Genomic DNA, 26,366 nt, shown 5'->3' on the forward strand with positions numbered 1-26,366 from the left:
TACAGAAGTATTGCAGTATATGGTAGCAGCGATCTGACCATCTAGGGTTAATGTACCCTAGATGGGCTAAAAGATAGTGAAAAAAAAAGAAAAAAAAAAGTTTCAAAAATAAAAAAAATTTATAAAATATTAAAAGTTCAAATCACCCCCCTTTCCCTAGAACGGATATAAAACATAATAAACAGTAAAAATCACAAACATATTAGGTATTGCCGCGTCCCAAAATGCCCGATCTATCAAAATATAAAAACGGTTACAGGCGGAAGTGACCTCCGAGACGGGAAATGGCGCCCAAATGTCCGAAATGCGACTTTTACACCTTTTTACATAACATAAAAAATGAAATAAAAAATGATCAAAATGTCGCACAGACCTCAAAATGGTAGCAATGAAAACGTCGCCTCATTTCGCAAAAAATGACCCCTCACACATCTCCGTGCGCAAAAGTATGAAAAAGTTATTAGCATCAGAAGATGGCAAAATGTTTTTTTCTTTTTTGTACACATTCGTTTAATTTTTGAAAATGTATTAAAACACAATAAAACCTATATAAATTTGGTATCACCGCGATCGCACCGAACCAAAGAATAAAGTAGGCGTGTTATTTGGAGCGAAGAGTGAAAGTCGTAAAAACTGAGCCCACAAGAACGTGACGCACGTGCGGTTTTTTTTCAATTTTTCCACATTTGGAATTTTTTTTCAGCTTCGCAGTACACGGCATGTTAAAATAAATAACATTACGGGAAAGTAAAATTTGTTACGCACAAAATAAGCCCTCACACAGGTCTGTACACGGAAAAATGAAAAAGTTATGGATTTTTGAAGTTGGAGAGCGAGAAATGAGCCGAAAAACCCTCCGTCCTTAAAGGAAACCTACCACTTGTAGTGGCAGGTTTCCGATGGAAATACCGGGCACCAGCTCAGGGTGAGCTGGTGCCGGAGCTTATTTTAGTTAGTGTTTTAAACCGCGGTATCGCGGTTTAAAACACTTTTTAAACGTTGTAGCCGGCGCAGGCAGGTACGCGCTCGGCGCTTACCGTGCACGCGGCTACATAGGAAGTGAATGAGAGCCGCGTGCACGGCAAGCGCCGAGCGCGTACCTGCCTGCGCCGGCTACAACGTTTAAAAAGTGTTTTAAACCGCGATACCGCGGTTTAAAACACTAACTAAAATAAGCTCCGGCACCAGCTCACCCTGAGCTGGTGCCCGGTATTGCCATCGGAAACCTGCCACTACAAGTGGTAGGTTTCCTTTAAGGGGTTAAAGAAGAAGACTGAAGACTGAACTATCACAAGTATTTAGATGTTTTGTTGTGACTAGAGATGGGCGAATTTGTTAAAATTCGTTTCGTCCCGATTCACCGAATTTGTTGTAGAGCGTTGTGCCATGCTTAAATATGCATAGGGAGCGTGGTTTGGTCTTCAAACTGCTGTGTTTTAGAATGACACGCACATGACAGTCGCGGCTCTTAGAATCGCTTCACTCTTCACTTCCATGTGCACTTACATAGGCCAACTTCCCCAAATAAGCGAAACAGGAATGCAGCCTGACAAGGTAACGTCTGTGCCAGCTCGAAAGGACTGAGCTGAGGGCCAAGATCCCACTATTACATCAAAGAGTGCACTCTTTTTACACTGACTTCAGATGATTCCATAGATTACGACAGAACCTGTTCTGTTAAACGCGGATACAAGTGGAAAGCCCCCCAAAAGAGTGCAGAGGATGTCGGCAGTAATTTTGCATTGACGTCACTGATCATTTTGCCCTTCTTTTCACGCATCAGTGTCCTCTTTCAATCGGTCAATAATCCATCAGTATTGCTCAAGCCAAAAACAAACAGGAGTTGATCCAGAATAGAGATGAGCAGCAAATGGGATACTTACATGTCTTCTGTGTTCTGTATCCACTCCTGCTTTTGGCTATCAATCCTGAAGCTTTTCATCCTTCTGACAGATGAAATGAAGGGGAAAACCAAACATAGTGGCAACGTCATAGAGTGATGGAGGGTGAAAACAGCATTATGGAAATCACAGGGTATTCCAGGGAGACAGCGGTCAGTTGGCAGCAGCATGAGTAGGCTGCAGAGTGGCACAATGACAAATTATGGCGGTGGCGTAAACATGGTAGGCCACAAAGTGGCACAATGATAAGAGTGTGGAGGTGGCAACAGAAGAAGCAGGAGTTCACAGGTGTCAGCAACATGGTGGCAGCAACAGGGAAAGCCACAGAGTGGCACAATGATATAGTGTGAAGGTGGCATCAGAAGCAGCAGGAGCCCGCAGAGTGGCACAATGATATAGTGTGTTGGTGGCATCAAAAGCAGCAGGAGCCCACAGAGTGGCACAATGATATAGTGTGAAGGTGGCATCAGAAGCAGCAAGAGCGGCAGAGTGGCACAATGATATAGTGTGAAGGTGGCATCAGTAGCAGCAGCAGAAGGAGGAGCCCACAGAGTGGCACAATGATATAGTGTGTTGGTGGCATCAAAAGCAGAAGGAGCCTGCAGAGTGGCACAATGATATAGTGTGAAGGTGGCATCAGTAGCAGCAGCAGCAGGAGCCCACAGAGTGGCACAATGATATAGTGTGTTGGTGGCATCAGAAGCAGCAGGAGCCCGCAGAGTGGCACAATGATATAGTGTGAAGGTGGCATCAGTAGCAGCAGCAGGAGCCCACAGGTGGCAGCAACATAGTGGCAGTAACAGGGAAAGCCACAGAGTGGCACAATTATATAGCGTGGAGGTGGCAGCAGCAGCAACAGGAGCCCACAGAGTGGCACAATGATATAGTGTGTTGGTGGCATCAGAAGCAGCAGGAGCCTGCAGAGTGGCACAATGATATAGTGTGAAGGTGGCATCAGTAGCAGCAGCAGGAGCCCACAGGTGGCAGCAACATAGTGGCAGTAACAGGGAAAGCCACAGAGTGGCACAATTATATAGCGTGGAGGTGGCAGCAGCAGCAACAGGAGGCCACAGAGTGGCACAATGATAAGAGTGTGAAGGTGGCGACAGAAAAAGCAGGAGTTCACAGGTGTCAGCAACATGGTGGCAGCAACAGGGAAAGCCACAGAGTGGCACAATGATATAGTGTGAAGGTGGCATCAGAAGCAGGAGGAGCCCACAGAGTGGCACAATGATATAGTGTGAAGGCGGCATCAGAAGCAGCAGGAGCCCGCAGAGTGGCACAATGATATAGTGTGAAGGTGGCATCGGAAGCAGCAGCAGGAGCCCGCAGAGTGGCACAATGATATAGTGTGAAGGTGGCATCAGAAGCAGCAGCAGGAGCCTGCAGAGTGGCACAATAATATAGTGTGCAGGTGGCATCAGAAGCAGCAGGAGCCCACAGAGTGGCACAATGATATAGTGTGAAGGTGGCATCAGAAGCAGCGGAGCCCGCAGAGTGGCACAATGATATAGTGTGAAGGTGGCATCAGAAGCAGCAGGAGCCCACAGGTGGCAGCAACATAGTGGCAGTAACAGGGAAAGCCACAGAGTGGCACAATTATATAGCGTGGAGGTGGCAGCAGCAGCAACAGGAGCCCACAGAGTGGCACAATGATATAGTGTGTTGGTGGCATCAGAAGCAGCAGGAGCCTGCAGAGTGGCACAATGATATAGTGTGAAGGTGGCATCAGTAGCAGCAGCAGGAGCCCACAGGTGGCAGCAACATAGTGGCAGTAACAGGGAAAGCCACAGAGTGGCACAATTATATAGCGTGGAGGTGGCAGCAGCAGCAACAGGAGGCCACAGAGTGGCACAATGATAAGAGTGTGAAGGTGGCGACAGAAAAAGCAGGAGTTCACAGGTGTCAGCAACATGGTGGCAGCAACAGGGAAAGCCACAGAGTGGCACAATGATATAGTGTGAAGGTGGCATCAGAAGCAGGAGGAGCCCACAGAGTGGCACAATGATATAGTGTGAAGGCAGCATCAGAAGCAGCAGGAGCCCGCAGAGTGGCACAATGATATAGTGTGAAGGTGGCATTGGAAGCAGCAGCAGGAGCCCGCAGAGTGGCACAATGATATAGTGTGAAGGTGGCATCAGAAGCAGCAGCAGGAGCCCGCAGAGTGGCACAATAATATAGTGTGCAGGTGGCATCAGAAGCAGCAGGAGCCCACAGAGTGGCACAATGATATAGTGTGAAGGTGGCATCAGAAGCAGCGGAGCCCGCAGAGTGGCACAATGATATAGTGTGAAGGTGGCATCAGAAGCAGCAGGAGCCTGCAGAGTGGCACAATGATATGGTGTGAAGGCGGCATCAGTAGCAGCAGCAGGAGGAGCCCACAGAGTGGCACAATGATATAGTGTGTTGGTGGCATCAGTAGCAGCAGGAGCCCGCAGAGTGGCACAATGATATAGTGTGAAGGTGGCATCAGAAGCAGAAAGAGCGGCAGAGTGGCACAATGATATAGTGTGAAGGTGGCATCAGTAGCAGCAGCAGGAGCCCACAGGTGGCAGCAACATAGTGGCAGTAACAGGGAAAGCCACAGAGTGGCACAATTATATAGCGTGGAGGTGGCAGCAGCAGCAACAGGAGGCCACGGAGTGGCACAATGATAAGAGTGTGAAGGTGGCGACAGAAGAAGCAGGAGTTCACAGGTGTCAGCAACATGGTGGCAGCAACAGGGAAAGCCACAGAGTGGCACAATGATATAGTGTGAAGGTGGCATCAGAAGCAGCAGGAGCCTGCAGAGTGGCACAATGATATAGTGTGAAGGTGGCATCAGAAGCAGCAGGAGCCTGCAGAGTGGCACAATGATATGGTGTGAAGGCGGCATCAGTAGCAGCAGCAGGAGGAGCCCACAGAGTGGCACAATGATATAGTGTGTTGGTGGCATCAGAAGCAGCAGGAGCCCGCAGAGTGGCACAATGATATAGTGTGAAGGTGGCATCAGTAGCAGCAGGAGAAGCCCACAGAGTGGCACAATGATATAGTGTGTTGGTGGCATCAGAAGCAGCAGGAGCCTGCAGAGTGGCACAATGATATAGTGTGAAGGCAGCATCAGAAGCAGCAGGAGCCTGCAGAGTGGCACAATGATATAGTGTGAAGATGGCAGCAGGAGCCCGCAGAGTGGCACAATGATATAGTGTGAAGGTGGCATCAGAAGCAGCAGGAGCCTGCAGAGTGGCACAATGATATAGTGTGGAGGTGGCGGACAATTCCAGTCCCTGGTAAAGTTGGTAGGAGGCAGATGGTGCAACTAGCAGCAGATGTGTGCCATCAGGCGGGTGGCAGCATCAGAATAGTAGCTGAGGCAGGTAGTTAGAACCCCGACTCATTTCACTGTATAAACTAAGTGGATTTGAGACTTAAATCTGGCTGTAAACTAGAGCCCCCAAAAGGTATTGCAATGTGCGTTATACAGATACCCCACAACTGACAGCTCACTACTGCAGATGCATGAATGTCAAACAGATTTCTTCCTATTCGATTTTGTCACTAAATAGAACTGCTATTTGGGGTATACAGATCCCCCTTAAAGAACAACCAGGGATTGGTCCACCAATCGCTACAGCAGATGCATGAAAGTCAAACAGATTTCTTCCTATTCGATTTTGTCACTAAATAGAACAACTATTTGGGGTATATAGAACCCCCTTTGAGAACAGGGAGGGATTGCAGCAAGAATCGCACAGTACAATAGCAGCAGCTGGAGGCTACAACATGAAGTGTGAAGTGCTGAGATAGAAAATGGCTGGGTTTTATAGGGCTGTGTGACATCACATAAGCCTGCCGGTCGCTGATTGGCTTACAGGTCTGCAGATGTCATTGGGGGTGTTCCTTTCTCCTTCCCAGAGTTCTCTGCCCCATGTAACACGTTGTTCTCGCGCCCATTTAGCAGAAACATGAGGGGGAAAAAAACCAACTTCGTTCCCGCGAATCAACATAAACTTCGGCTTTGTGACGAATAGAATTTTTCCTGAAATTCTACCCGAAGTTAGAATCATTAGAATCGATTCGCCCATCTCTAGTTGTGACACTCATTTTTAACTAACATGTTGTCCATTTCCTTCTGATCCTCCTTGAGATGGCTCTACTTCTTCATTGGAGTCCAGCTGTGTTTAATTTAACTGACTGGACTTTGATTAGGAAAGCACCCAACTGTCTACATAAGACCTCACAGTGCATGTTAGAACATATGAGAATCACGAGGTCTAAGGAACTGCTCAAGGAGCTCACAGACTCATTGTGGCAAGAACAGATCTGGCCAAGGGTACAAAAGAGTTTCTGCTGCACTCAAAGTTCCAAAGAGCATAGTGGCCTCCATAATTCTTAAATGGAAAAAGTTTGGGAGGACCACAACTCTTCCTTGACCTGGCCATCCATACAAACTAAGCAATTGTGTTAGAATAGCCTTGGTGAGAGGGGTCTGAATACTTTCCGTACCCACCATATCCTGGATGAAAGCCTCTTCCAGAGTGCACTGTGGTGAAGGTTCACCTTCCAACAAGACAATGACCATAATCACACAGTTAAAATAACATAGCAGTGGTTACACAGCAACTGTGTGACCATTCTTTACTGGCTCAGCCAGAGCCTTGACCTAAACCCAATTGAGCATATTTTGAGAGACATGAAAATGACTGTCCACCAACGCTCACCATCCAACCTGAGGGAACTGGAGAGCATCTCCAAGGAACAATGGCAGAGGATGCCTAAATCCAGGTGTGAAAAACATAATTCCCATGAAGACTCATGGCTGTACTAGCTTAAAGGAAACCTTCCATTTGATTTCATGCATTATTAAGCAAACATACCTGTTGAGAATGATGTAGCTACACTGATGCAGGATCATATAGTGGTTAATCCCGGAGCTGAGTGGTTTTGCTGGAAAAACAATTATAACATTCAGGAGCTTGGGAAAGCTGGGTCAACATGGCTGTCTAGATCACAGAGCTTGTAATTACAAATGGAGATTAGTCAAGCATGACTAATCAACCTGAGCTGGATCACTCATACACAGCAGTTGGGGGATGGTGCAGCAATTGAGTATTCTGTCTGGCAGCCAGAACCGTGATAGCATCATATTCTCCTGCTTAGAAAAACTCACAAGCTAGGACAAATGCTGAAAGAGCCATAGAAGCGACAGAGCTTCATTATCATAATGTTATATCTGTTTTATCAGCAAAACCACTCCGCACAGGGATTAACCAAGATATGATCCTGCATCAGTGTAGCTACAGCATTCTCAAGGTATGTTTGCTTTATAATGCATGAAATCAAATGGTAGCTTTCCTTTAACCACTTCGCGCTGCATGGAGAGCGCGTAACAGAGAATAGCGCCCAAAGTCGAAAATGGCACTTTTTGCCATTTTGAAAAATATAAAAAAATCTATAAAAAGTGATCAAAAGGTCGTACAGTCCTAAAAATGATATAATTGAAAATATTATCAAATTTTGCAAAAAATGACACCACCCACAGCTCCGTACACCAAAGTATAAATAAGTTATTAGCGCCAGAAGTTGGCAAAATCAAAAAAATAATTTTTGTACAGGAGGTTTTAATTTTTGTAAATGTATGAAAACATTATAAAGCCTATACAAATTTGGTATCCCCTTAATCGTACCGACCCAAAGAATAAAGTAGACATGTCATTTGGGGCGCTCAGTGAAAGACGTAATATCCAGGCCCACAAGAAAATGGCGCAAATGCGGTTTTTCACCATTTTCACTGCATTTGGATTTTTTTTCCCGCTTCCGAGTACATGGCATGGAATATTTAATACCATCACTATGAAGTGCAATTTGTTACGCAGAAAACAAGCCGTCACACACCTCTTTACGTGTAAAAATAAAAAAGTTATAGATTTTTGAAGGTGGGGGGTGAAAAATGGACATGAAAAAACAGGAAAGGGCCCAGTCCTTAACCGGTTAAATGATGCTTCTTCTGAATACTGGACAGAGGGTCTGAATACTTATGAACATGTGATATTTCTGTTTTTCTTGTTTAATAAATTAGCAAAAATATCTGCATTTCTGTCAAGATGGGGTGCAGAGTGTACATTAATGAGTAATTAGCTGCAATGAAACAAAGAGTGAAAGTGAAGTGTCATTATTAGATATATTTATGTAAATACTTTGTGATTAACTGGGCACCCTGCTTGTATACCAATCTGCAGAAATATTGATATGTGGAATTTTTATTGTCTACGGTATTTAGAATGTTTTAAGTTGATTAAATAAAAATGATATGTTTACCCCTTTTTCTTCTAGTTAATAATTAGGTGACTTCTACATTTAGGAGTATCAGAGTGCTGGACGCTGGAAACATTTGCAAACTTCTCAGTTTTTTAATTTGCTATGATCTGAAAATCATTTATAGTTTACTTTACACTTGCTTTATCACATCCATCAATTAATCTCTGAAAGTATATAGTGATTATTTGATACCCCCTAAACCTTGCAAAGAATTTCTAAGCTGATGCTTCTGATCCAAAGTTGGGGAATCACTGGACGAGGTACACTGTAGACATACTGTTCTTTTTTTTAATTGTACATTTGTCGCTCAACTTCCTGTCCATTATTATGTAGGCATGTTCTGTGCAGATAAGAGGGGTTAATAAGCGGTGACATCACCTTTTGTCCGTAATGGAGGCAATTATGGTGTTTTCTCTTCTTATCTTCTAATGTAATCATATATGTGATGTAAATACAGAAAATGCCTGCAGAATTCACTGTCAGTTTATTATTAACTCTTGTGGCCAGAGTGAAAGTTTCAGAATTTTTGTATTTTCTAGGACACATTTCAGCCAATAGCTGACCTCCTGTGACTCCTGTAACTGATGTCCTGTGGTCCGAGGAGGCCACTTGTAGGCCGAAGCAGTTTCCCCACACCTGGTCTATGAGGGCTCAAAAATTAGTAGGTGGAATTAGGCTTCATATTTGTAGTACAAATACTGAGTTGAGTTGTAAAATATTATTTTATTAAAAATGTATAGACTTACTCTTGATGTGGCGCTCCAGTTTTGGTCAACAAAGTCAAAACAAAAAACATAAAAATAACAAAGACCGCCAGGCCAACCCAGAATCCAATCACAATAGAATCTGCAATGAAAAAGTAAACTCAATCTAAATTAAAGGTTAAAAATATCTGCCTGTTCACTTTATGTATCTTGATCTAGAACAGCAATTATATTATATATTGTGAATGCATTAATCAAAAAATAGTACATACCATATATTTGTGCTGAAATAGCCCAGCTCAGCTTATACACAAATATATAAAAATAATAAACTTATAGACTTGCCCTACGACGCTCCTCCCAGCTCTAAGCAGCTCCTCCCAGCAGTGTGGGCAGAGGTACGTCTATGTCCTCTGGCCCCGCACACATTATGAAGCAGTGGTGTCGCCAACTGCTGACATAAAAGTGTGTGTGAGGGAAGAGCATATAAACGTGCCTAAGCCCACACTTCTGTGAGGAGCGACACAGAGAAGAACTTACTGACAGCAGCGGATGTATGGAGTGGGTTCACAGGCTGAGCCCTCTCACTACAAGTTGTATGTTTGCTGCACATTGCAGGTAACACCCGCGATCGGCGCTAGCACAGATCTTGGGTGTGAACCCTCTGAATCCCAGGGACAGCAGTCAAAATCCAGTGGCAGCATATGGTAGGATCAAACCTAGAGTTAAAGTATCCTAGGGGGTTTGCAAATTAGTAAAATCTTTATGTCCGATCTTTGAAAATTATACTCGAGTATCTACGGTAAATAACCAAAATGTAAAATTGTCGACACCAACATTTTTCACTGCTTATGTGGGATTGAGACTATTTTGAACCATAGGTTTTTATCAGAACAATTGATTGTTCACAGTTCCTTAGATACTGCTGGCTTCCATGGCTTTTATCGGGACAGTACTAAGGTCGCAGCACTAAGAAAGTGGAAGCTGCCTATTTCGGACTAAGCAGCTTTTTATTAAGACAAAAATAATGAATTGTACAAGTGCCATCAAGACACTGATATCATTGATTACCAGAGGCAGTGGCAGTGTGCTTGCTCTCCTTAGCACCTGCTGCTTTGAGCAGACGATTATATTTACTCACTTCACTGGAATTCAGGGAGCACTATATGAATGTAATTTATTCTGGAGGGCAATAAAAAAAATATAATTCATTCCAGGGTCACTATATGTAATTGTGAGGCACTAAAACTACTTGAAATGATATGGGTATGGGAATCTAATGCACCACACACAATCTAGTGCAGGGCCAGGCAATGTGCAGCCCACAGGCAACATCTGGCTCACGTGACCACCCGCCATGACTGCGGTCTTATCCCCTGCAAACGTGTTGGGTGTTTTTATTTTTTTTTCAAAGGGCATAAGGAGGGGGGGGGCATTAGGAAGGGGGGTAGAGGGGACACTATATATGGCGGCATAATGGAAGAAGCATAAGGAGAAGGGACATTATAAAAGGGGGGTTAATGGAGTGGCCATAAGGAAAGGGTGCACTATAAAATGGAGCATAAGGAGAGGGGCCTTACATGAGGAGGCATTATGGAGGAGGCACTACATATGGGGGAATATTGGAAAGCAAATAAGGAAAGGGTGCACTATAATAGAGGGCATTATAAAAGGGGTATCATGAGAAGGGACATTATGAATGGATGCGTAATGAGAGCGGGCATAAGGTATTGGGTAGAACTAAGTATATTAGTTCGGGTCTCTCATTCATGTGGTCCCATGGGAAAATTCATTGGTCACCTCTGATCTAAATATATAGGTTTTAAATATATAAAGTAAAAATGTACATTTATAGTCTTTATTCCAATTTCCTATAAGAAAATATATGTGTGTATATGCATGTATGTATATATATATATATATATATTATATATATAAAAGAAAATTTATAGTTGCACTCATATAAATACCACTCAGGTGCACTTCCCAGAACCCGGACCAAGGTTTCTCCAAAGTATACACAAAAAGAAAAATGGCACCACTCCGAGATTTGATTGTGGAAAAAACGTACTGATTTATACCAACATGTGCCAAGCTAGGTTTCGGCTCCTAAAGCCTGGAGCTTTATTAGGTACACCTGTCCAACTGCTCGTTAACACTTAATTTCTAATCAGCCAATCACATGGCGGCAACTCGGTACATTTAGGGGCCCAAAGAGTGCCAAGAAAATATTCCCCACACCATGACACCACCACCACCAGCCTGAACTGTTGATACAGGGCAGGATGGATCCATGCTTTCATGTTGTTGACGCCAAATTCTGACCCTACCATCCGAATGTCGAAGGCAGAAATCGAGACTGCCGCTCACTAGAACTGCCGCTCACTAGATGTTTTTTCTTTTTCGGACCATTCTCTGTAAACCCTAGAGATGGTTGTGCGTGAAAATCCCAGTAGATCAGCAGTTTCTGAAATACTAAGACCAGCCCTTCTGGCACCAACAACCATGCCACGTTCAAAGGCACTCAAATCACTTTTCTTCCCCATACTGATGCTCGGTTTGAACTGCAGGAGATTGTCTTGACCATGTCTACATGCCTAAATGAACTGAGTTGCCGCCATGTGATTGGCTGATTAAAAATTAAATGTTAACGAGCAGTTGGACAGGTGTACCTAATAAAGTGGCCGGTGAGTGTATATATATGGTATACACACACATACATATACTTGACAGAATTAATGAGGTTGAAAGGATACCTATGAATCCATCCCTAATCTTGTTTTGTCTCTAAGCAAGAATGAGGGTACATTTACACTGCATTAACGAACTCACTGACATCATGTTTGTGTATTTGAGATGTCAACACAATATTAAAATTGTGTTTACATAGTGCGAACACAATTGAATTTAGTTTGCAACACATTAACAAATGCAAAATGTAAATGTACCCTGATTGAGTTTTTAACATATCCTCAAAATGTACTTTTGCTACATGTTTTAAATATACAACTTTTCTAACAATGCTGGAGCACTACAAACTTAGCACTACAATGTAACCATTACAATGCAAATCCAGGTCATTCTCACAGATTATCATAGATAAAAGCTGCAGATGAAACCAGAACTTTGGCAACTTTTTGTGGTGGAACATGATCTTCTGTGTGTCTCAGGCCTTAGGAAAAGAAGTGTTACACATAATTTTTATCAAACCAACTAATAAGATATACATTAAAATATACATTATAGCACCACCATTCCTGAAACTTCTTCATAATGACGCATACTACAAGCACGGGACACGCATTTTCTATCATAATCTGTTGGATTTGTGTGCTGACTTTAATATGTGTTAGATGTGAGACCCAATCAGGTAGAAACAGTGCTGTCTACAGTTGGGAATCTTTTCCTCCTGGAATAGATATACTGGTTTGGCTTTAATCCTGTATCATGTCAAGGGAACTGCCATACAAGGTAACTAAAAGAGGCGTGGTTTTCCTTATCTCATCCTGAAAAACTTATTTGCATTTTTCTTAATACTGTATATCAGTAATGTGAGGGAGAAGATTTAAGAGAATGCCAGGATATATCACAAAACCATTTGAACAAAAAAGACCATTGCTGTTTTTCAGTTGATGTGCTTTATTTTCAAACCTATTTGGAAACACCATCTTTTCCCAGTAGCACGGGGCGAAGTTCTACTTTTGTATATCAAATCCAAAATCTAAGTTGGGGTATGTGCATACCATAAAAGACACCTTACTTTAATAATTTGTCCCCTCTTTCAATTCTGTACAGATTCCATCAAGTTTAGCTGGTCATGTGACCTCCTCTCCTGTTATGTCCATAGTCATAGGGGGACATTTATCAAGGCTTCAACAGCAGAAAAATGGCATAGAAGAAGTACTGCAGTGACCTGTGAACCGGCAGGCATTGTTATCCCCTTTACACAAGCTCCACTACAAGGAGGCATGGAGGGCCGTGAAGTGAAGGGGGTGTAGTTGGCTGCAGGGTAGGCCGAGGTGGGGAATTCTTGTCCCATGCCTGCACACTGCTAAGATCATGTGAATGTTCACCTTAATCATTCATATAGTTTTTGCACAAACCTCTTGTTTAACCCCTTAATGACCACCCTATCGGGATTCTACGTCGGTCATTAAGGGTACTTCTTCTGACGCGACGCCTTTCTACGGCGCCGCGTCAGAAGAAGATTTCGGGACATCGGGTCAGTATAGTGCCGGTGTCGGGCTGTGATATCACACAGGGTGTGACCGCGGCGTGCAAGTGTGTCCCCCGTGGATCGGACCCCCCCGGTGTGCTTACCGGGGGATCCGATCCCTCCTGCCGCTGCCCCGGGTCCCGACGAGTGACCCGAGGCTGTCAGCTCCTCTTCTTGCCGGGTCCTGCCTACCTGGCAGGACCCGGCTGTAAGTAACTGAGCATGCGTGGCATGCTCAGTTACTTACACTATACACTGCAATACAAGTGTATTGCAGTGTAGAGGCTTGAATAAGTGATCGGATGATCGCTTATTCAAGCCAAAATGTGGAAAATATGTGAAAGTAAAAAAAAAAAAGATTAAATCATTTTATAATAATAATTAAATAAATAAAATAAAGTCCCATAATCTCCCCAGTTACACATATAATGCAAATACAGTATATAAAACACAAAAACACACGAAAAATGTACATATTTGGTATCACCGCGTCCGTATTAATCTGTACAATAAATCTAAATCAATATTGAACCCGCTCGGTGAACGATGAAAAAAAAAACTACGAAAAACTTCCCGTAATATACAATTTTTCATCAAACACCATCACAAAAAATGTTCTAAAAAGTGATCAAGAAAAGCTATGTTCCCTAATATGATACGACTGAAAAGAACAACTCTTTTCGCAAAAAATAAGCCCTCAACCAGGTCTGACAACATAAAAATACAGAAGTTATGGCAATAAAAAGTTGTCAATAGTAAAAACAATGCGATATTCTCCAATATTGGTTTTGCTCAGGAAAATTGAGCAAAGATCAGAAAAACTATATAAATGAGGTATCACCGCAATCGTAGTGAACCAGAGAATAAAGATAAAATATTATTTTTACATTACGGTGAGCGGGGGAAAAAAATGCTAAAAATCCAAAATAAAAATTGATGATTTTGTTTATGTCCCCCTTGAAATAGTTAATAAAATCTCATGAATAAGCTATAGACCCCCTAAATGAATTATCTATACATTGTATCTCATTCCGTAAAAAATAAGCCCTCATATGTTTGCATTACCAAAAAAAATAAAAATGTATAGGTAGTACAAAGTGACAATACAAATCTGCATTGAATGGCGCCTCCATTCATTCTATACTCGGCCGTGCGCCCGTACAGAAGTTTACCACCACATTTGTGGTATCAGTACACTCTGGAGGAATTGGGCATCAAACGTTGCAGTGCGTTTCATCATTTAATTTATTGTGAAACTGTCAGTTTGGCCTAAATGAATGTATTTTCCAAAAAAATTCCATAGTTTTTAAATCGCAGGTCCATATTGTTTTAACCCATGTGAAACACTTAAAGGGTTAATGGACTTAATAGAAGTTGTTTTACATACGTTGAGGGGTGAAGTTTCTATAGTGGGGTAATTTATGGGGTTTTACTATTATTTAGGCCTTTCAAAGTCACTTGCAAGCTGAGTTGTCCCTCAAAATGTGAGTTTTGGGGATTTTCATGAAAATGAGAAAAATGGCACCTAAAGTTCTGTGCCTCATAACATCCTAGAAAAATGAGAGGATGCATAAAATATCATCCCAACATAAAGCAGACATTCCGTAAATGTAATTTATCAAGCTTTTTGGGTAGTTTTACTTCCTGTCTGGAAAGCAGAACATTTCAAACTTGGAAAATGAAGAATTTTTACAAACTTTTGCCAAATTTTCACTTTTTTTCAGAACAAATCGCAAAACGTATCACTTAAATTTTATAACTAACATGAAGTACAATGTGTCACGAGAAAACATTCTCAAAATCACCGCGATATGTTAAAGCGTTCCGAAGTTATAACCAATTATCGTGAGACATGTCAGATTTGAAAAATCGAGTCTGGTCATTGAGCTGAAAACTAGTGTCGGTGATAAGAGGTTAATTTAGTTTTGGCCCCCAGCGCAGCCAAACACTGGATACATCAGGAAGCCTAAGCCTTCTGGCTCCATGGAGAAGTTAGGAGGGATGGAGGAGGGCAGAAGATACGGTTAGCCCCTCACATGACTGCAGACATTACAGACTGGATAGAGTGTGAGGAAACCACATAGGAGAGGAGTGAGAATGGGCGGAAAGTGCTGTATTTTACTCAGACTTGCAGTGTGCACTGGAATGCAAGTAAAAAAGTCGTTGAGGAACACAGGGAGATGGAAGATTGTAAGGTACAGTTTCTGATAGAGGGCCCACTACACACAACATGCTGTGCAAGGCTGTGCAAGGAACTGTAGTCTCAGCATGAAAACAAACACTGCAGAAAATCTATGTGCTGATGTGCTGGGTTCCTAGGAAAAGGCAAATAACTTTTTTTGTACTATTTCTAAACTTGCATTTCTTTAAATGATAATTTAGTATACCAATTCAATCGGCAATAAATATCATTTTACACTGCAGGATTTTTATCACAAAGTATATGCATTGGATTTGCAAAAACCACAGTGCTATATGGTAAATTGCAGTGGATTAGCCAGTAGCAATTCCCTTGTTGTGTTATGCTACTGGATGGCTACAGGCTTTAGATGGATGCGATGCACTTCGTATTTATGGCATCACTTCTGGTATGAAAAAAAATTATTCACACTTCTGAGCAATGTAGCTCTGTCCTTTTTAACAGGTACACTGATAGTTTGTATTTTCAGCAGTTATGAGGCCCCTGACGATAGTTGAAGGGAACCTGTCACCATATTTGCACATACACAGCCAGTGACAGGTTCCTATAGAGCTCTGTTAACTGACTGAAACCCTTCTTTTAGATAAAAATTGACATTCACATCCCCATAAATCACCTTTTATATTATATTACCTGGCATCAGAGGGGTGTACTGCTTGGCCGGCCCCTCCCATCTGCTCCTCCTTATGCCTCCTTACTATTCAGCAGTTCATGTCATGTGACCAGGTCCTTTAGCCTCTTAACAATAGCAAACTGTACCCCATGTATGTATTTGACTACATGAAGTCATAGCAACCTATCTATGGACATCTACTCCTCTCCATCGTCCTTGGAGGCTGCTGTGATTTCATGTGATCACATACATGGGGTACAGTTTGCTATTGTTAGAAGGCTAAAGGACCTGCAATGATATAAAATAATTTGACATATTTCCTACAAGTACCGTAGATAGAACTTTATATGTCTGTAGGTGAATATTAGCAGATAGTCCCTAAGTACAAGGAGGCAGGGCAGGGATTTCAAGAGACACAGAGCTCTCAGTCAGAATAAGGGGGAATGGTTCACTGCCCAAGAGAAGAGTTACAGCCATCTGACATGAATCAGAAAAGCTAATTTGCATATCAGAAAAATGAATTTGATTAAGGTACAGTGCCCCACTGACAGCTAATTTATGTGATATGGGGAGGACTTGTAACCCTTTGTCAGCAGGCATTGTTAGTCAGGGTGGGAAAATTGTGGTGACGGATCTTGTTTAAGGAGTAAAGGAAAGTGTTTAAACAGATTTTGGCTTATAATACCTGATGTAACAGAGATGTGAACTAGCTCTACTTTTCTCCAACAATCATAAGCATGCTCAATTGAATGAAGTTCAGGAACGGTAACGGCTTATACTTACACTTGTGAGCCTTCAGTCCTTCAAATGAAACTGGTGCATATTCATAGTACTCGTACTCCCACCTATAGTCAGTGTTGGGCGATTGTTTGTGAGCTGTACGACTTGTATTTGCACTCTGTTCCGACATATCTTAGCTGTGAAGAAAAGGAAAAAAAACTTTATTTGTTTTTATTTAACTATTGTTAGCAAAATCATTCATATTCTGGTTCTTTCAAGCTATTTGGTAGATATCCTGATGGGCAAAATAATTGTTCAGCTGTATATGAAATATTATTTGGTTCATGCCATTGAGATTATGGAAACAATTCTCCACGAACAGCTCTCTCTGGTTCCAATGCTTTTCATACAATACAACCCATTCATGACCTAGGTGTTACATTTTTTGTGACTTGAGCAGCATTTCAAATTTCATTTTGGATGTCTGCATATTAAAAGGTCCTACATCCAGGATGGAGTGTTCCACATTGAAATTTATAGTAAATCAAATTGTATTTCATATTATGGTATCATTGTAGATGAGATTGCAAAAAGCCGGAGGTCCATCAAATCCAATCTATAAGAATAATGTTTTTTTTTACCATAATGTGATATTTTTATCCGTCATAAAAACCTCCTGCGGCAGAGAGTTCCATTGTTTCACTGCTCGTACAGTGCAGTTTCTAGGCGATTAAAATGCCCCCCAAATTAATTATAGCATTTGTAGCATATCAACCTTCCTCTGCACGTCCAATATATGCAGACAAATGAGGCAAAAAGAGAGAGGCAAATGCGGCACTCAGAATAATGATGTTAAAAAGGCTTCTTCGTGAAGGCTTCGAGAAGGCTTGAGAAAGCGTGTGTACACGCGAAACAGCCCGTCGCCTTGGTGAGGCAGCTCCTCACTCTGTCCTGTACCTCTACCAAAATAAAGAAGCGTTTTTAACATCATTCCGGTGAGTGCCACAATTTTCTCTCTCTTTTTGCCTCATTATGAAGCAAACATTCCTTGAGAATGTTGTTGCTACACTGATGCAGGATCATATCTTGGTTACTCCCTGAGTTGAGTGGTTTTGCTGAAAAAAACAATTATAGCATTCAGGATCTTGGGAAAGCTGGGTCAGGCTGTCTGCCTACATAAACACATTATAGAAAGCTTGGCATTGGACATGGAGGTTAGTAAAGCATGACTAATCAACCTGAGCTGGATCACTTATACACAGCAGCTGGGGGATGAGGCAGCAATTGATTATTCTGCCTTCAAGCACAAGCCAGGGATTACATCATCCTCTTGTGCATTGAATAACTAATGTGCTAGAATATTCTAGGAGAACTAGCACTGAACCAGCCATAGAAGTGCGACAGCTTCATTAACATAATTTTATAATTCTTTTATCAGCAAAACCACTCAGCACAGGGATTAAACAAGATATAATCCTGCATCAGTGTAGCTACAGCATTCTCAAGATTTGTGCCATTTTGTGGGCACTCAGAGTATCATCTCCCACGGTGGTCCAGAGGGTCCACAGACCCAGAACCCTGACAGTAAGATCCGGCTATGAACCCCGCCAAGGAGCCACGTCGGTTACTAGCTGATCTTTCCGGCGTTGTTGCCCAGCAGTCTCAACAGATTGCTTCTCAAGGAGAACTACTAGGCCAAGTTGCCGCCACGCTTCAACAGCTGCTTGACTCTCAGCACCAGCATCACGCTTCTGTGACTACTCCTGTGGCAGTCCACTGGACTACCCCTGCGACTTCTCCAGTCATCACGGCTTGTCAACCAGCAGCAGAACCAAGGCTCAGACTTTCAATGCCTGATAAGTATGATGGTGACCCCAAAATGTGCAGAGACTTTATTATACAGTGCTCACTGCATATAGAGCTGATGCCATCTCAGTTTGTCACCGTATGCTCCAAGGTGGTACTCATCCTCAGCCTCCTTTCTGGGAAAGCCCTGGCCTGGGTTACCCCTCTATGAGACAGAAACGATACAGTCATGGCTACCCATACTACCTTTCTGGCTGAATTCTGCTCCGTGTTTTTGAGGAACCCACACGAGCCTCCGAAGCTGAAACGGCACTGCTGAACCTGCCCCAAGGAGACTCATCTGTGGGCAAATTTGCTGCCAAGTTCAGCACCCTGGCTTCTGAGCTATCCTGGAACGACATGGCCTTATCAGCAACCTTCAAAAAGGGACTGTCTTCACAGGTCAAAGACGCACTGACCGCCCGTGACCTGCCAGCTACTCTGAGTGGTCTCATCAACCTGGCTACTCGGATAGACGTACGGTTCATGGAGCGTGCTGAAGAGTTGCGTCACGTACAACTACTTCCACGTCTGCCTCACTTGGCTCCAGTTTTTCAAAAGCTGCTCTAGTCTCCAGCCGCACAGTCTGCAGTGGAGCCAATGTAGGTTGACAGAGCCCAAGTCACGGCTAGGGAACGTTCCAGATGTTGTCTAGAAAACCTCTGCCTGTACTGTGCCAGTCCCAAGCACCACATCGGGACTTGTCCAGTCCGTCCCCAATGTCCGGGAAATGCCAGCACCTAGGAAAGAAAGACTGGTCTTCCTGATGCCCTGCCACACTCCAAATCATCTCTTCTCCTGGGTCTTCCATGGCTTCAACTCCATGCTCCGGTCTTCAACTGGAAAACTGGTGAGACCCTGCGTTAGGGCCCTGAATGCCACGCACGTTGCATGGTGGCACCACTACCTGTTCTGACTTCCTCGGTGTCTCCAAAATATCTGTAGGGTCTGACAGCTTGTTACTGGGACATTGGAGATGTTTTTTCCACAAACAGAGACTTTGCCAGTACATCGTTCCTATGATTTCCCTGTGGATCTCCTACCAAATGCCTCTCCTCCCAGAGGCCGAGTCTATCCTCTTTCAGTTCCTGATACGGCTGCCATGTCATCAAGAAGAACCTGCAAAGGGGTTTCTTGCGCAGGGTTCTTCTTTGTCACCAAGAAGGACAGCTCCCTACTTCCCTGCATTGACTTTCGCGGGCTGAACAAGGTCAGGGTTTAAAATCGCTACCCCTGCCATTGATTACAAAACTCTTTGATCATTTGCGCAGTTCCAGGGTATTCTCCAAGCTGGATCTCCATGGTTCTTATAATCTCATCCAGATCCGCAAAGGTGAGGAGTGGAAGACAGCGTTTAACATCCATGATGGCCACTTTGAATATTTGGTGATGCCTTTTAGACTGTTTAACGCCCCTGTTGTCTTTCAGGAGTTTGTCAATCACATTTTCTGGGACCTTCTCTATACATGTGTCGTGCTTTACCTAGATGACATCTTGGTGTATTCCCCAGACCTGGAGTCCCACCAGGCACACATATGTCAAGTTCTTGGCTGACTCTGTGCCAACCGTCTCTACGCCAATTTGGCAAAATATCAGTTTCACCAAGCAGCCTTCCATTCCTCAGCTACATAATTTCCGACAGAGGTCTCCAGATGGATCCTGCGAAACTGTCTGCTGTTCTACAGTGTCCAAGACCAGAAGGTCTATGTGCCATACAGAGGTTCCTGGGTTTTACGAACTATTATTGGCAGTTTATTCCGCATTTCTCCACTCTAGTGTCTCCCATAATGGCACTCGCCAAGAAGGGTGCCAATCCACGTGCCTGGCCTCCTGCAGCTGAAGAGGCCTTTATCCAGGTTGAAGTCGGCTTTTGCCTCGGCTCCTGTGCTCACTAGGCCAGACACAGACAAACCCTTTCATCTTGAGGTGGATGCATCCTCCGTGTGGCTGGAGTGGTGCTCACCCAGAAAGGGCCTTAGGGCCGAACTCTCACATGCAGCTTCTTTTCAAAGATTTTTTCTCCCACAGAGAGAAATTATTTGATTGGTGACAGAGAACTGTTAGCCATCAAACTTGCTCTGGAAGAATGGCAGTATGTACTGGAGGGTGCTCTCTAACCTATTTGTGAGTACACTGACCACAAGAACTTACTGTACGTCCAGACAGCCCCACGCCTGAATCCCAGGCTAGCCCGTTGGTCATTGTTTTTCTCTTGCTTCAACCTGCTGATTCATTTTCGTCCTGCAGACAAGAATGTCAAGGCTGATGCACTGTCCCATGCTTCGGATGTTGTTGGAGAAGAACCAGCTCCTCGGCATATTATCTCTCCTGACCAGCTTGTTGTTGCAGCTCTGGTGGATCTTCGGAAGCTACCTACCAGCAAGACCTATGTTAGACCAGCTCTCCAGAAGAGGATTCTGTCTTGGGGACATGTGGCTGGGCAACCAGGGGTGCAACGTTCCATGGCCCTCATCTCCCGTTAATGCTGGTGGCCAGACCTCGTCAAAGCTGTTCAGGGGTTTGTGGGATCCGGCTCATCCTGTGCTCGCAAAAAAGCCTCTTGTCTGAAACCAGCTGGACTGTTACTTCCATTGCCGATACCCAGTCGCCCGTGGTCTCACATGGCAATGGACTTTATCACTGATCTGCCTGTCTCCTTCAGCAGTACTGTCATCTGAGTGGTGAGGGACCGGTTTTCCAAGATGTCCCATTTTATTCCCCTCTTCAATATAAAGATAGATAAAGTTGTAAAGAGGCACAAAATGTACAATTGGTCCTAGGACTAGAGGATCTCCTTCTCCTCACAAAACCACATCTATGAACTTTTTTCTTTTTATAAGTGTTTATATACTTTACTTCAACATTCACATACATACATACATGAATCTTCATAACATCATATAATAGCTTAATTTCAAAATTATGGCTTGCAGATTTCAATTTGCTAGTGAGTGACACTCACATACTCGTAGACCTCAGGTAGACTCCTCTGGCTGTAAGATGGAATTGTATCATCCACATGTAGTGACGTTTCGAGGGACACGACCTTCTTCCTCAGACATGTATGTTATACTCCCACTAGGTACTTTAAAACCCTACCAACCGGAAACACATAATCTGAACTGCTAATACATTTCAACATATCAAATAGTTATGTATTATGCTGTTATGATTAACATTACAAAGTCAAATTGTGAGGTTATGCATAATCAGTGTTTTTCTATTCTATTATCCTCTGCTATTGCACTTACCTACTTATCTTTACTTCATCTTAAAAATACATTAAGATTACACTCCTCATTTAGACCTTTTGGAATCAAAGACTCCAGTCGGTTAATCCAGTAAACTTCTCTTTGCAACAATCGCAGCTATATTTGTTCGCTGTCGCTACCTTCTGCCTCCTCAATTATCATCCACCTGATACTTGATGACAAAGCTCTGAAAAATGTCTGGCAACTGTTGTTTCCCCATATTTTTTATTATTATCGTTACCCCTTTCCTCTTTTAAATGTGAATCAGCATCGCGTTTAGAGAACTTATTGTAGATCTGTGTTAATTGAGTCGTGTCTTAACAGTTCTAGATGTTTGTCCAATGTAGACTTTCCCACATAGACATTTGAGCATGTAAATCTCATTTTTACTATTGCAACAGTGCCACCCTTTAGTCCAAATGTCAGTACCTTGTGTTGGGTGACAAAATTTATCCCCTTTAATGATGGAATTACAATTCTGACCTGATAAACATGCAAATGTACCTTTATGTTGAGCTTTCAAAAATGATTGTTTATTTGGTTTAGTATTGCAAATATCTGCTCTAATAAGGTGATTTGCCAATGATTTACCTTTTCTGTATACGAACTGAGGTTTTCCTCTGAATAGAATGCCATATTTGGAATCGTACTGAAGTATGTCCCAATGTTTTAGAATTGTGTTTTTTTATCATCCTAGAGTGATTATCATAAGTTGATAAATACCGTATATACTCGAGTACAAGCTGACTCAAGTATAAGCCGAGGCCCCTAATTTTACCACAAAAACCTGGGAAAACCTATTGACCCGAGTATAAGCCGAGGGTGGGAAATGCATTGGTCACAGCATCCCCAGTATATAGCCTGCCGGACCCTGCCCCATAGTATATAGCCAGCACCTGCCCCACAGTATATAGCCTGCCAGCCCATATCCCCCAGTATATAGCCAGCCCCCTGCCCCAGTATATAGCCAGCCCCCTGGACCAGTATATAGCCAGCAGCGGGGGAAGCCAGAAATGTGAGTTTTGATATTTTTTTTTCTACTCGAGTATAAGCCGAGTTTGGGTTTTCAGCACATTTATTTGTGCTGAAAAACTAGGCTTTTACTCAAGTATATATGGTAAATGATTTTTTCTCTCTGTTTGTTCATTACGAATACGGTATTCTCTTAATCCTTTCCAATCTGTTTGTGCCACCAGTTTTTTTTAACTTCTTTAAAATTATACCCTTTCTCCATGAATTTTTGAATAATTGATTATTTTCTTATTTATTTTTTACAAATCCTGGGGGCCCTCATAAACTGTCCTTTGGGAATCCCTTTAAATGTACGTGGATGATGAAAACTCGATCTTCTCAACAAACTATCATTATCCCTAATGATTTCTACATCTGAGAAATGAATTTTATTCCTATGGTATTCAACTGAAAGCTCAATAAGTGGATGAAATTGATTTAAAAAAATATTCCATTCTGTTAACTCTGTGTCGCTATCCCCCCCCCCCCCTCTTCCCCCAGGCAGCAAAGACGTCATCCACATAACGGAGCCAGAGGACAACTTGTTGACTGAGAGGGTGCAACACAAAAGCTTGTTCTTCAAACGTTGACATATAAATCAGGCAGTCCCCGGGTTACATACAAGATAGGGTCTGTCGGTTTGACCTTAAGTTGAATTCGTATGTAAGTCGGAACTGTATATTTTATCATTGTAATCCCAGACAGAACTTTTTTGGTCTCTGTCATAATTGGATTTTAAAAACACTAAAGCTTCATTACAGACACATTTAATAACTGTTACAGCTGTGTATTGTAGCCTAGGACTAAAGTACAATAAATAACCAATATCCAGAGGTCCGTTTGTAACTAGGGGTTGTATGTAAGTCGAGTGTTCTTAAGTAGGGGACCGCCTGTATTTGCAAAACTTGGTGCAACAGGAGACCCCATAGAGGTCCCCTGTAATTGTATGAAAAATTCACTATCAAATCTAAAATAATTTTTCTTAAGTATAATTTCCAAGAGTGTTATCAAAAAACTATTTGGGCATTAGACAAGGAAGGGTTCTCACATAGTTTATTCTTTAGAGCATATATCCCTTCATCTGTTAGGATATTGGTGTAAAGACTTTTAATATCCATGGTGCATAAGAATTTAACACCACTAAGATCTAACGTCTGAATCTGTATTAAAAAATCACTTGTATCCTTTAGACATCTGGGTAATCATTGTACAATTGGTTGTAAATAACTATTCACGTAAAAAAACCAATGGGTACATAAGAGAATCCACCCCCAACCCTATAGGGCAGTGATGGCGAACCTTTTAGAGCCTGAGTGCCCAAACTTCAACCAAAAGCCACTTATTTATTGCAAAGTGCCAGCACGGAAATTTAAGCAGTAATTTATTTCTCCTTGTTCTTTGACAACTTTCAATTGTTCAGCCTCCAAAAGACACCAAAGCAGTTGAAAAGAGGAGGGCAAATTCATCTATCATTGTAGGAAGATTCTATAGGAAGATTCTTTGAGTCCTGTCTGGTGAACTTCATGCTGGGGTGATGGCCTGGGTGCCCACAGAAAGGGCCATAGGTTCGCCACCACTGCTATAGGGCGTCCAGGGGTAGTCCTTAAATTTTTATGAATTTTAGGCAGTAAGTACAAAATAGATACCCTTGGATATCGATTGGATAGACAACTTCGAGTATATTCATCTATTAGGTTCTCAAGTACAGCTTCTTCAAGTAGCAGATCTATTTCACGTTTCAATACTCTAGAAGGATCTTCACTTAACTTTCTATATACTTTTTCGTCTGTTAACTGATTAATGGCTTCAACAATATAAGCATTCTTATCCCATACCACAGTAGCCACCCCCATTATCTGCCCTTTCTATGATGATACTATCATCTCTTATCAAATTATTTACAGCTTCATTTTCTTCCCTGGATAGGTTAGATTTATTTCTATCAAAGGTTTGTTGCCATTTTTCATATACATTTTTGATAGCCACTTGTTGGAAACTTTCTAACATAGGGGCAGAGACATCTGGATCGAAAGTACAATGAGAGTCCAGCTAAAAATGTTAGCTACAAGATTTATGTCCTCTTGTTCTTTTTTCTGTTGGATACATTATTGGGGCAGATTTACTTACCCGGTCCATTCACGATCCAGCGGCGCGTTCTCTGCGGTGAATTCGGGTCCGGCCGGGATTCACTAAGGTAGTTACTACGACGTCCACCAGGTGTCGCTGCTGCGCTGAAGTTCCCCAGAATGCACTGAACTTCACCAAATCGGACCGAGTGAAGGTAAGCGCGTGTCCAGTGACACTTTTTTTAAAAAATGTGGCGGTTTCTCCGAATCCGTCGGGTTTTCCTTCGGCGACGCCCCCCGATTTCCGTTGCGTGCATGCTCTCTTCTGACCATGTATAAACTCTATTGTGCAGATAATCTTGCATGTCTCGTAAGAATTTATGCAATTTGCCTTCTGAAATAGTTGTTTTTGTTGTTCAATCACAGTCTGAATGTTTTCCATTGTTGACTTGTATTCTGTTTCTCCGCTATTTTTCTTGAAATCTTCATCCATATTTGTAATTTCTTCTTGTAAAGCTACAATTGCTTTTTGCATGTGTTGTATAGTCAGGAGAATTAGATCCATAGAGTAGCGATTACTAATTGCAAACCAGCATTGTATGTATATAGAATCTTCTTATAGAAAAATTGGTCTTAGAGGGCTTCTCATCCCCCGTGGTATCCTTTTAACCTTTATATATCCGGTGAGCATGAGGGCATGTAATTGTAGGTTTGTTTCTCTTTTCTTTAGTTGTTCTAGTGTCTTTGAGAAATTCAACTTAGAGTCTTTCTTCGCTCTGTCGAGTGTAAGTTCAGCTGATTCGGCTGAGATGATTGATTCCCGGTCAGCATCAGTCATGGAGTAGGTTTCTGCCCTACTGTTGGTCATACAAGCTAAGTCTTCAAAAGAAATTTTTTCTTTTTATTTTTTACCTCTGTTCTTTATCGGAAAAATCACAGTTCCAGTTCCAATAATAGACCGTCAAAACCACTTATTTTCTTTTTATAAGTGTTTATATACTTTACTTCAACATTCACATATGTACATGAATCTTCATAACATCATATAATAGCTTGGACATGAAGACTGTGAGGGGTAAGCGGTTCTTCCTTGTAGACTGGAAGGGGTTTTATAGGGCCAGCACACAGGTGATTGGCGCTGGCCCTCAGTGAAGTGAAAGCCCTCTTTGTTCCTGCGTTGCAGTTCCCGTTCCTGTGTTCCTGTGATCCTGCTCCTGTGTTGCTGCTCCTGTGTTTCCGTTCCTATTGCCGTGTTCCAGTCTGTTCCTACATTCCTGTTCCGAGTTCCTGCGCCCGTGTTCCTGCCGTGAATTCCAGTGTTTCTTCCTATGCTGTACTTCCGCTGTCACCCCAGGCTTGGACTGCATTTCCACCTTGGCTGCCACCGTGGGCTAGTCGCACCTGTGGAACGACCTGGTGGCACCCCACCACAGCAAAACCATCCCGCTTTGTGGGCTCAGATAAAGACCAGGTGCCTCTTAGACTCTGGTCCCAGGTGTCGTTTAGTACCATCTCCCGCGGTGGTCCAGAGGGTCCACAGAT

At 42.7% G+C, this 26,366-nt stretch overlaps 1 protein-coding gene across 2 annotated transcripts in view; it reads right to left on the reverse strand.

Moving 5' to 3' along the window:
- Positions 1-26,366, reverse strand: part of MRAP2 (melanocortin 2 receptor accessory protein 2) — a 53,941-nt gene that overhangs the window by 9,314 nt on the left and 18,261 nt on the right. The window contains exons 1-3 of one of the 2 annotated variants that reach the window (XM_072142025.1): positions 21,459-21,531; positions 16,715-16,848; positions 8,945-9,044 (exon numbers count right to left, since the gene is read on the reverse strand). In XM_072142025.1, the coding sequence (XP_071998126.1) occupies positions 8,945-9,044; positions 16,715-16,841 (227 nt within the window). In that variant the 5' untranslated portion in view covers positions 16,842-16,848; positions 21,459-21,531. Of the gene's footprint in view, positions 1-8,944; positions 9,045-16,714; positions 16,849-21,458; positions 21,532-26,366 lie in introns of those variants that run through there. The other variant, XM_072142024.1, reaches the window with a different exon arrangement.

Source organism: Engystomops pustulosus, chromosome 3 (genome assembly GCF_040894005.1).
Source record: "Engystomops pustulosus chromosome 3, aEngPut4.maternal, whole genome shotgun sequence".
In the NCBI taxonomy this organism is placed as follows: Eukaryota; Metazoa; Chordata; class Amphibia; order Anura; family Leptodactylidae; genus Engystomops; species Engystomops pustulosus.